Source organism: Nilaparvata lugens, unplaced genomic scaffold, assembly GCF_014356525.2.
Source record: "Nilaparvata lugens isolate BPH unplaced genomic scaffold, ASM1435652v1 scaffold6046, whole genome shotgun sequence".
NCBI lineage: Eukaryota > Metazoa > Arthropoda > Insecta > Hemiptera > Delphacidae > Nilaparvata > Nilaparvata lugens.
This window is the reverse complement of record NW_024091813.1, coordinates 1,857-14,706: the sequence shown is the minus strand read 5'-3', so window position 1 is coordinate 14,706 and position 12,850 is coordinate 1,857. Positions and strand designations below refer to the sequence as shown.

Below are 12,850 nucleotides of genomic sequence, written 5' to 3'. Positions count from 1 at the left end.
GATACTTTTCTAGACATGAATGAGTTTGAAGTAGCGGTTTGGAGAATGAACGAATTATGGCCGGGACACACATATCCGCACCGAGTCCGCGCCGCGGCACGGCCGTGTGACGGACGTACTACGGCGAGTCAGAAAACAAATGCTTTCAAACGTGTAGGGACACATACTACCGCACCGCGTCAGCACCGTCGCCGGGTTTGTTGCCCGCGCCGTCACCGACTAGATCAGTTTACTTTTTGACGGAGACGGTGCGGCCTCGTTCAACATAGAGAGTGTAAAACTTATTGAAGAGATACGGAATTTTCCAGTTTTTTAAGATCAAAGTGATGAGAAATTAATATGGTTGAACGGAAAATAAGTTAAACCAAAAGTAAAAGTATACCAAATAATAAGTCAAGCCAAAGGTATGATAGACATTATTTAATGAATAATAAAATGAACAACAAGAAGTATAAAAGAAGGAACCCGTGACTGTGTCTTAGAATTTTAATTTAAAGCTCACTAAGTTTAGATACATAAGGCTAACAATTTTATTGCTGATATATATTTCCAATACATGACTGATTGTGGTATTGTTATGCACCGTAATATATATCAGCATGATGATTCTCATCGTCTACGGGTAATTAGTTAAAAAATTTTAGCCTTAAAAATGGAAAAATATAAATTTAAATCGGATGTAACAAGCTTTAATAGTGTTATATTATTAACAATAGTTTAACACATTCAGAAATCAGTCTACAGTAGCACTAGAGAACTGAGACATTGCTGCCGCTCGGCTGTCGCACAGATATGTGTGTTCTCCTATCCCATCACCGTGTCACAAACGTAGCTCGGCCGTACCTCGGCACGGGCTCGTTGCGGTCATATGTGTCCCGAGGTTAAATTTTGCATAGGACAGCAGAACGCCCATCACCTTTATAAGCAAGCATTTTCATCTAATCGCAGTTCAGCTTTGAACGTGGGAGGAGCATACAGCATATAGGTGATACTAATATTGATGCTAATTTATGTCTGTATGTGGAATGATTTGTTTGGATCAGGAGCAATTAGCAAGGGAAAAGGCAGTGAGCGGTCGCATACAGCTGCAGGTGGGATACAATGATGAGAAGAGCGAGGTGGTGATGTCGGTCCTCGCAGCTGACGACCTGGCCTTTCGTGACGACTCGGGTGGGTTCGGCAATCAACCCGAAGCCTATGTCCAGTTTCGGCTGCTACCTTTCATGTAAGTATATCACCCACTAAATTATTTACTAGTATTTGTAGAATAGTTGTTTGGAATTCACCTAGAACTCGGTCCACTCATCTACAGGGTCAGTATAATAAGTAGCCGGACTGACCTCAGAAAATTTTTTATTGGCAAAATATGTACAATTTTTCTTCAGGAATCTTCAAAGTAGTCCCCATTGGAGTCGATAACACGCTGATACCGGATTTTCCAATCCCTGAACGCTCCCTGAAAGTTGGCAACCTCTATGCTGTCTAGAGCCCTCGTAGTAGCACGTTGAACGTTTTCCAGAGCCCCGAACCGCGTCCTTAAGTTGTCTCTTGATTTCGGGTAACAAAAAGAAGTCCGCTGGTGCCATATCCGGGGCTGTAAGGAGGATGTGGCAATGTTACACTCGAATGTTTGTCCATAGAGAAACAATAGCATAAGTAGATATCCCATGGCATAGAGCGTTTATGTCGCAACTTTTACTCTTATCTCAAGCCGATAGCCCACGTAGTTCTTTCCCGTGAAGCTTTATGACACTGGTAGTATCTCATATTGTACACTCTTACCCGGTCAACACAGTAAAAATCAACAATAATCGACAGTAATCGGCTTGGGATAACAGTAAAAGTTGCGACATAAACGCCCTAAACCATGGGACATCTACTTATGCTATTGTTTCTCTATGGTTTGGCCATCTGCTCGGTGACGAGCAGGCAGGTGTGCGACGGAGCATTGTCGTGATGGAGGATCCACGAATCGACAATCGCCGGACGGATTCGATGAAACCGGGCGGTTAGTCGACTCTGTAGTACTGGCCGTTTACAGGCCAGGTGGAATTAAAGAACCGTAGAATATATCGTTCAATATTACATGTTGTTTCTAATGCTGGGATATTGCATTACTGTCGCGGTATTGGAAACGGGTTAAGCGGGTTGCCTACACTGCAGAGAACAAGGGGTTAGCTGCTAGAATCAGTACCAGGTCAACAAGTTAGTTACCACACCCACATTATGTTGCAACATGGAACTTGGCTTAGGCTATAGTGGGGTCCACGTTATAATTGCAGTGGGGAAAGATAGCAGAAAAACGTTGCCGATCCTCTGTCTTGTCAATTCCCTTTATAAATGGTAGCTGATACAAATTCATTGATATGATAATTATCAATTGTTCATTCTCGTTTAAAATAATCAATTATATTTTATTAAGAAAGAAATTAAATTTTTCAATTATTCCATAAGGAATTTTCATAATTAAGATGAAATATTCTGTCAATTAATGATTAATTCTACATTGTTGAAAGACGATCTGGCAACAGAGCAAAGCGAGAAAGAGATATCGTCATCCGCTTTGTTGAATGATAGACAAGGATAGCAATACCATTACTATAGTGAGGTCCACGTTATAATGATAGTGGATGAAGATAAAAGAACAGCGTTGCCGTTTCTCTGTCTCAATTTATTATATTTATACATTGTCAAAAACAGATTTGGCATCATTGCGGAGCTAGAAAAGGATAATGCTACCTGCTTTGTCGAATGATAGACAAGGATAGCAACACCAATTTTAATCAAATACTGTCATTATAACGTGGACCTTACTATAATCAAACACTGAAATTATAACGTGGACCTCACTTGGTATAATTATAATAATTTGGCATTCTTTTGATATTTATTCTTTATTTCTTGACTAAACTTGACATGTTTTTTGTTAAAAGGGAGGGCCAGAATACGGTGAAAACCGAAGTGGCTGAGCCGACACAAAACCCCATCTGGAATACAACGGTGGAAGTGGGTATGGTCAGTGGAGAACAGCTGATGGAGAAAACTGTCGAGGTCACCCTGTGGGACTACAGGCCTGACAAGGAACAGGTGTTCTTGGGTGAGTTTCATACTAAAAAATAGTATCTTATCATACTAAGCGAACAATTTCTGTATATGGTTATCTGGATATCTAGATATCTGGATATTATCAGGTTATTGGTTATGTATGTTCAACGAATTTCAAAAACGGCTCTAACGATTTTCACGAAATTTGGAACATAGTAGGTTTATGATATGACGATTCGATTGCACAAGGTCTCAACCCTGGGAAAACTCGCTGAAGGTCATTAAAAGGATAAATACGTCCTTGGAGAAATAGCTGGAAATTTTGTCGTCTGTCGATACCGTAGAGGAAATTGAGGTTTATGATAGTAAGATTCGATTGCACTAGGTCTCAACCCTGGGAAAACTCACTGAAGGACATTAAAAGGATAAATACGTCCTTGGAGAAACAGCAGGAAATTTTGTCGTCTGTCGATACCGTAGTGGAATTTGAGGTTTATGAGAGTAAGATTCGATAGCACTAGGTCTCAACCCTGGGAAAACTCGCTGAAGGTCATTAAAAGGTCATACGTACTTGGAAAAACAGCTGGAAATTTTGTCGTCTGTCGATACTGTAGTGGAATTTGAGGTTTATGATAGTAAGATTCGATTGCACTAGGTCTCAACCCTTGGATAACTCGCTGAAGGTCATTAAAAGGTCATACGTACTTGGAAAAACAGCTGGAAATTTTGTCGTCTGTCGATACCGTAGTGGAATTTGAGGTTTATGATATTAAGATTCGATTGCACTAGGTCTCAACCCTTGGATAACTCGCTGAAGGTCATTAAAAGGTCATACGTACTTGGAAAAACAGCTGGAAATTTTGTCGTCTGTCGATACCGTAGTGGAATTTGAGGTTTATGATAGTAAGATTCGATTGCACTAGGTCTCAACCCTTGGATAACTCGCTGAAGGTCATTAAAAGGTAATACGTACTTGGAAAAACAGCTGGAAATTTTGTCGTCTGTCGATACCGTAGTGGAATTTGAGGTTTATGATAGTAAGATTCGATTGCACTAGGTCTCAACCCTTGGATAACTCGCTGAAGGTCATTAAAAGGATAAATACGTCCTTGGAGAAACAGCTAGAAATTTTGTCGATACCGTGGAAGTGAGTGAACGAGTGCATGTGTGTGTGATCATCCAGCTGATCTCACTAGAAGAAAAATTCAGCAAGAGGAAATTATTTTCGTTCATTTCTCTTTTTTTTGGAAAACATGTTCACTTCAGAAAGTCCAAAATAGTAACTAGATGCTGTTAGTGTAGAATAATACATAGTATGTAAACAAATATTGTAGCAAACATAGTATATCATTCTAAATAGAATTCATTGTATTTCTATTTGTGATTGATGATGTGTTTGTTTTTTGAAGTGTGAATAAATTGTTATTTTGATGAGTGATAGTAGCTTAACTCAGATTTTGATTTGGACTGTAGTATAAATTTGAAAAGGGACAGTTTTGGGCATAAGCCTGTTGTGCCCCCTCATATAGCTGTAAAAATAATTGTATGGCTGAGAAAATGAATAAATGATTATAAACTATAAATTCAATCTCTCGTTACAAATTGTCTATGCTCTCACACTCCAGAGCAAAGCTCGGTCCCCCGATATTTGCTTTGAAGTGAACAACTACAAGACTTAACCCATTTTGGACTATGTGTAACCTTATCTAAATTTGGGAGAGAAATAGCACAATGTTACCTCATTTTTTCTCTCCCTGTCATTTTGATGATGTACTTATTGTATGAATCGATGAAGAATAAAGAATAAAACCATATTCGTATGGCTTTTTGTTGGTAGGGAATCCCTTATACCTGGTTTTCACATAGTTATTGGTCGAGTAACTGGCAAACTTAAGCCTGGTTTCCATTAGTAGAGTTAGTGGTCAAGTTCCCTGGGCAAGTACTAACTGTCTTGTGAACTCTCCCAATGAAAACATTCATGGTTGCTAGCACACAAACTTAGGGTTTGCTGGCAACGCCAATTAAATTTTAAGTTAAAATTTTATCTTTATTCTGTATAAGTATGAGGTATTGTTTTATTCATTATTGTTATCTTTATAATTGGCAAATGAATGATTTTTATTTGATTTGATTTTGATGGTAGAGTACTAGTTTTAGTAGATTAGAGTGGGATAGCACCGTGGGATAGTACTCTACCACTTGCCTTCCCCCACCACCGCTTCTCACTCTACTCTACCACTACTATGATAATGAAAACCACAGTCTCGAGCTAGTAGAGTAGAGTCGTGCCGTAGTCTAACAAGTTTTAGGAGTATTGTTATTTATTAAAATGTATTAGAAAGTATGAATTTAGTGCTAATTTCTTTTATTTTTGAAATAGAAATAGAAATTAGCCTGAACCTTTAACCTGACGATGGTATGAACACTGAAACTAGTTGTTATAATTTGTATTTTTAATCTATTATTTCATTAATTTCAAAAAGGTAATATTGTTCTACGTATTTTCCGATTTCGAACTATTTCTACTAGTCTTAATAACTAAATTCAAAGATATTAGAGTAGAGTAAAATTTAAGTGTTTTTATTCTTTATTTTGTGAATGTATAGTTATTTCATGTTTTTAAGAAACTTTTATTATTAATAATTAATTAGTATTATTATTAATTAAATTAAAATTGTTTATTTAAAATTGTTTTATTCTAGCCTAATTTATATTTTAGATTGTGATTTGGTGTAGAAATTTGAATGGACATAACCTATAATATTTGGACAATTTAAAACTATTTAGGAAATTGAAGAAGTTTTAGGCATAGCCTGTTTTTTCTTTTCCGATTCTTGTATTTTTTGCTAACCTTATAAATAAATAAATAAATAAATAATAAATAAATAATAATAAATAAATAATAAATAAATAAATAAATAAATAAATAAATAAATAAATAAATAAATAAATAAATAAATAAATAATAAATAAATAATAAATAAATAAATAATAATAAATAAATAAATAATAAATAAATAATAAATAATAAATAAATAAATAAATAAATAAATAATAAATATTAGACTGTATGTCGTTGAAAATAGTTCAAAAACGAATTATTACATGCAGTTCGTCATGGATAATGAAATAGATGAGTATTTTATGAATAAAGTGATAATTGAAATAATATTGAATGAAAAAGACTAAGAAATTGTCAAAAAACCACAGATTTATTGATACTTAGAAAGACCGGTTTCGGTTATTACACCATTGTCAATCTCTGACAATCTCTGATGATATAATATTATTGTGACTAATTGGAATAAATGTGGTGACGTTATAACGTGGACCTCACTATACTATTTTAGATCGGCTAATATTTCGATTGGTTTCTCTAATAATCAAGCTGCGTTTGGTTAATTTTGGGGCGAATTGCTTCTGCAGGTGAGTGTACAGTGGATATCCAGAAGGCACTTTTGGACGACCGACCGGTCTGGTACCGTCTGGAGGACCCACGGCAGCTGCGGGGGTCTTCCTCCACGCGCACCTCTCCAAGGACGTCGCTGGTCAACGAACTCACGCAGCGTCTCAAGAAAGAGAATCGATCTTTATCAGGTACCATGATCGAAATATAATCATATAAGAACAAGCATAATATAAGCATCATAGCATAATCAACATAATATAAGCATCATAGCATCAACAAGCATAATCATATATAACAAGCATCTCAAACTTAAATAAAATACTCCTATTACAAAAAGAAGCAATAAGAATAATTCTAAATCTTGATAGAGAGCGATCATGCAAGCCATTCTTCAGTAAGTTAAAGTTCATGACGGTGTACAGCCTGTACATTTATAGGACAATATTATATATAAAAACTAACAAATCTAGATTCTCAAGGCAAGTAGATATACATAATTACAACACAAGAAATAAAAATAATTTTACAATAAAGAAACACAATAAGGAAAAATAAAACAAAGTCCAACGTACATGGGAATAAAATTTATTGGTTGTCTCCCAGGTTGCATAAGACATGAACCTGATAGATCAAAATTTAAGGAACTGCTGAGAGCATATTTGATGAATTTAGCATGCTACAGTATAGACGAGTTTACTGTAAAAAAATGAATTTTATACAGTCACTAATTTCTCTTTAGCTTTAAGTTAGTTTTTAGTTTTTGACTTTTTCATGTACATTTTCATGTATGTTTTGGAAAGAAATAAATGATTGATTGATTGATTAATCAATAAAGGGGCTTATTGGCAGGAAATAGATCTGGCACGTTAAGGTGCGTACAGATTTACGCGCCGCGAACATGAGCAATTCACTTTTAATCAGCTGATTATATCTGTATTTCTACAGGAACAGTAAGATACAGATATAAAAAGCTTTGCATCAGCTGATTAAAATTGAATTGCTCATGTTCGCTGTTCGCGGCGCGTATATCTGTACGCACCTTTACATGCGACACTTACCTACGCACTGAACTCAAACAGGACCTCCTATATACTTCCGGACCTAAGCACTACCTCCGTAAAGAAAGCCATAGTGCATTCTGGTGTCGTCAGCACAGTTAGGGCTCCTGCACCAATGAAAATCAGATTTCAGCTGATCTATATCAGCTAGTGTTTTTATTGGTGTAGGAGCCCTACCTGTGCTGACATTACCATCTGCCATGCACTATGGCTTTGTTTTGTTTACGGAGGTAGTGACTGAACTCATCAGGACCTCCCATTTACTACCGTACCTGAGTCTAAAAAAATGGCCGCAGTATGTGGTGCTATTATAGGAATTCCTACTGAAAAAAATTCATCTGTTAGAGAGCGTCTCAGTTTGTCGAAGTTTCAGTTCGTCTAGTTCCCGTTTAAAATATCAATGCCGGGCACCACATATACAGCGGCCGGCCATTTGTTTTTTTTTTTGTTTTTTTTGCGCAGGTCCGTATATGGGAAGTCCTGAACTCAATAAACACTGGAGATAGCAGTGATTGAAGGAGCATTGTTTTGTATAGTTCACTGGAAGGAAAAAAATAGTATTTTTTGCTGCTTTGACAATTCAAATTCATCAGTTGAAAGAAAATAGATGTATCATCCAGAACGACTACAAGACTCAACCTATTTCGGACTATGTTTAACCTCATCTAAATTTGGGAAGAAATAGCACAAGGTTACCTTATTTTTTCTCTCACTATCATTTTTATGATGTACTTATTGTATCAATCAATAAACAATAAAGAATGAAAGTACAGTACAGTACCTTTTATACTTTACTAGTGCATAACAGGTTTAAATGCATGAGAGCCATTTTGAAATGAAGCAGCTTATAGGAATGGAATGCGAAATCTATTGAAATTTAGACATGTAGATTCTCAATTAACCGGAGATGGTTATAGGCCTATTCTCAATTCTTCAAGATTTCATGTTTTCAGTTTGTCACGTTTTAAAATAGACACTTGCACGGGGTTCCTGCTAGTTACGAAATAATTTCAAGTTGTTATCATCTCATACTTGTATCCAAATTTATAGAAGAACAAATCATCTATCACTAATTTATCTATGTTCAATCTTTGAAAAATTGGGAAATTAATCGAAACTATTTAGTAATGAACCTTTTACTCACTGTATTTTTGAATGTAGAAGTATGTATATAATCACTTATACAACAGATACAACTGCTTGTCTGTGTCAAGCACAAACATTATGTTAAAATAATATTATTGTTTTTGTTTAAATTATTATTGTATTTATAGAAAATTAATATTGAATGTATTTTTGAATAAGGAAATGAGTCGAATGTAAACGTTTTTTTTTTGTGCAGAAGAGACACAGAGCGACCTGGAAATGGAGAGCGGTTCGTTTCTGCATCCAGACCACGCCTACGTGGCTGGCTCACGTCGCGGCTCCAGCCAATCAGAGCAGCTTGACGTCACCGAGCCCTATCAGCTCAGCAAGGACTTCTCAAGGTCACTGCCCGGCTCGCGTCGCAGCTCCTTCCAGTCGGCCCAGAATGCCGAGAAAGGTCGGTCGTTCATACATTCTCAACTGTTCGTTTTTATTTTGAATGAAAAAGACTAAGAAATTGTCAAAAAACCACAGATTTATTGATAATTAAAAAACCGGTTTCTTTAAACTGGTCTATCAGATAAACTATAAGTTTATCAGAGATTGACAATGGTAAAAAGTAGATTCGTATGGCTTTTGTTGGTGGGGAGTCCCTTGCGGGAAGGTTCCACCGCCTGAATACATAATTTAAGCCGTCAATGGGCCTTACGACTGTCATACTTCAGCCGGGACCGACAGTCAACGTGCCCATCCGAGAACACGGGTGTAATAACCGAAACCGCTCTTTCTAAGTATCAATTAATCTGTAATTTTTTGACAATTTCTTAGTCTTTTTCATTCAATATGAGTAATTACCACAATATAAACTTCTCAACTACACAAAAAGTGTTCATTTTCAATAAAAGTCTAAGGAATATAAATGGAAATAAAAATCTGAGTAGGCCTACCCTTTTTAAAATTGTTTACCCACAACATTTTCGGCGATATGTTGCCATTATCAGGTCTTGGTACTTACATTTCTATTTTCATTTATATTCAAGAGTAGTCTATGAAATATTATTTGGCTACATTGTAAATCTTTCATACACTAATTTGGCCTGAGAATAAAGCCTGGTTTTCACTAGTTGAGTTAGTGGTCGAGTAAGTTGGTGGTTTATAACTGCGCGAGGTCTACTGTTCACAGAACTACTAGAGTGGTGGAGTTCCCTGGGAAAGTACTATCTTGTGAACTCTCCCAATGAGAACGTTCATGGTAGAGTACTAGTTTTTAGTAGAGTAGAGTGGGATAGCACCCTGGGATAGCTAGTACTCTACAACTTTCCTTCCCCCACCACCGCTTCTCACTCTACTCTACTACTATTATGCTAATGAAAACAGTCTCGAGCTAGTAGAGTAGAGTCGGGTAGAGTGGTTTTTAAGGTTAGTTCTGTTCACTAGACAACACAATTTACCTACTATTCTCAATGGTAGTAAAAACAGTTACTCGACTAAGTAAGTAGAGTAGAGTTAGCTCGGTAGAATTAATCCTTGTTTTCACTTGTAGAGTTAGTGGTCGAGTACTGGCATACTAACTCTACCGAGCTATTTATCAATAGCTGCTGTTTATCACTATTTGCCAATTTAGTTGTAATTTCTTTACAAAAATACTACTTTGACTATATTATTATTATTTTTAAAATATTTTGACTGTTTTTAATTTTATTGTATTTTGACGTTTGTTACAAAACTTTGTGTTTTATGACAATTAAAGGATTATTATTATAACTCTACTCCACTTACTTGGTCGAGTAACTGTTTTCACTACAATTGAGAATAGTAGGTAAAGTAGGTGAACAGAACTAGCCTTAAAATGTCAGTACCAGACATTCATTATCGCCGTTCAACCACAAAAGTTTTACAAAAATAAATAATAAATACATAAATGTTTATTCCCCAGAAAAACTAATGCTTGACATATGCTTGAGCTGATAGTTTAATATGTTTTCAAACATATTGATATGTTCTTAAACTTGATAGCCTACCGACGACTCTACTAGCTCGAGACTGTTTTCATTAGCATAGTAGTGGTAGAGTAGAGTGAGAAGCGGTGGTGGGGGAAGGCAAGAGGGTGAGTACTATCCCACGGTGATATCCCACTCTATTCTACCATGACTCTACTCTACCATGAATTTTTTCATTGGGAGAGTTCACAAGATAATTAGTACTTGCCCAGGGAACTTTACCACTAACTCTACTAATGAGAAGGGATGGAACACATCGTACAGCTTTATATGTGAAAGGGGTAACAAGTGTAGCTATTCATCTATTCAATGCATTGCCAACACATTCAACCTGTCAAACGCTTGAAAAACTGAGAGTTCAGTTGAAGACAGATCTGGAAGGATAGTGTTTTTATTCGATTCAGGAGTTTTTCAGCTGCTTCAGTTCACAATGATTTTTCGTTGATCTTTGAAAGTATATATGTAACAGTCTGTTTCATAGATACACAATTTGAGTTAAATAATTTAAATGATTGACAAATCCATATACCACTTTGAGAAGAGATCAGTGGCTGCTGAATTATCTAAGGTGGGCCGTCCACTGGAACCGATTTCGTCCGAATTAGCATCGGCCGAAAACTACCGAACTCGTCCGAACGATCCCCCAACAAAGAAAGCTATAGATGCTCGTACATTGCAACAGGTTCATATACGTCCGTGCACGGACGTCAAGTTTTCGATCCGAATTGAGTGGGATTTTCCGGCTCTATCCGTCCGAAGTCGAGCTGAGACAACATCATCCTAACCTCAAAATTGTTTCACAGTTTCTGTTTTTGCTTTTTGATTTTTTTTCATTATCTTTGTGAGTAAACACTCACAGAAGGATGACTTTCCCTACTAACTAGGAGTTAATTCTCGTAGCTTGCCAATTCACTTTTTGGCAACCAGCCAATTACTGAACTAGACTGACGAAAACGGTTCCAATGGACGACCATATTCGGCCGAATTAACGGCCGGCAGATTCGTCCGATCCAACGAACGAACGGATCGGTTGAATACGGCTGCAGTGGACGGTTACCCTAAATCCAAATCTAGATAATTGCAAATGAAACCCAGGCTTTATTGACTGATCTGGTTCTCCATTTCCCTTCTCCGCTTGTCCCTTCAAGTCGGAAGTTGTTTCAATAATTCTACTCTGTAATTATTGTTAATGTTTTGCTGCTTGTAGAAGCTGATGTGCCCCCTCCCACCTACAACAAGGAGCGGAGACGCAGTTCATGCACACAGCGCATGCGCGACCCAGATGAGATTCTGCGCAGTCTGAAGGCGGTGAAAGGAGAACTACTTGGCCGGAGTCTCACCATCAGTGAGAGACGCGGTTCAAGGAGTGAGTCTCTCATTTTTTCAAAATAATTTAAATAAATATTTAAACGTTTTAAATAAATGTTTTTATCAAAATAATAAGGAAGATTATAACAGTTTCATTTGAGTGGATTATCTCAACCTCATGTCTGATTCTTCTTCAAAAAATGAATAGATAGTTGATAAAATTATGACAATTACTATATGGTACTCTGATAAAAGTCTCTAGGAAGCTACTGGAAACAAACAAATAACAGTTTTATATCAATGAATTGTCTCAACCTCATGACTGGGCATTTTAAAAATAGTTACGATTCTGTAGTAAGATAAACATAATAGAGGACTACTATAGTGTGGTCCACGTTATAATGGCAGTGGAGGAAGGCAGTGCTGAACCTCTGTCTTGTCAATTATTGACCGAGCGAAGTGAGGTCTAAGATTCAAGTCGACGGTTTGGCATTTATCTTAATTTTTAAATTAATGTTCAAAAATGTTTATATGTTTATATGTTGCGCATTTACGGCGAAGCGCGGTAATAGATTTTCATGAAATTTGACAGTTATGTTCTTTTTAAATTGCGCGTCGACGTATATACAAGGTTTTAGGAAATTTTGCATTTCGAGGATAATATAAAGAAAAAAGGAGCCTCCTTCTCACGCCAATATTAGAGTAAAAATCAGACTATAGAATTATTCATCATAAATCAGCTGACAAGTGATTACACAGATGTGTGGAGAAGCCAGTCTATTACTGTATTTGTATAAGGTCTATAGTTTCAATCAAAGACCTTGAAGAGGTATGCATCTTTAAGCTGGGTTTACACCTTATAGATTCTATTAGATTGAACGCAAGTTGAGAAACATACATGTTCATCATGTGTATGATAAGTTATGTTCAATCTAATATAATCT

The 12,850-nt window shown here is 36.5% G+C and overlaps 1 protein-coding gene across 1 annotated transcript; it reads left to right on the top strand.

Moving 5' to 3' along the window:
• Window positions 1-1,025: 1,025 nt before the first annotated feature.
• Window positions 1,026-11,964, top strand: LOC120356173 (regulating synaptic membrane exocytosis protein 2-like; the record flags this gene model as incomplete). Its single annotated transcript, XM_039445042.1, has 5 exons — window positions 1,026-1,225; window positions 2,934-3,097; window positions 6,472-6,642; window positions 8,855-9,055; window positions 11,806-11,964. Coding segments are annotated over exons 1-5 (895 nt in total), but the record flags the coding sequence as incomplete, so codon positions are not given.
• Window positions 11,965-12,850: the final 886 nt, after the last annotated feature.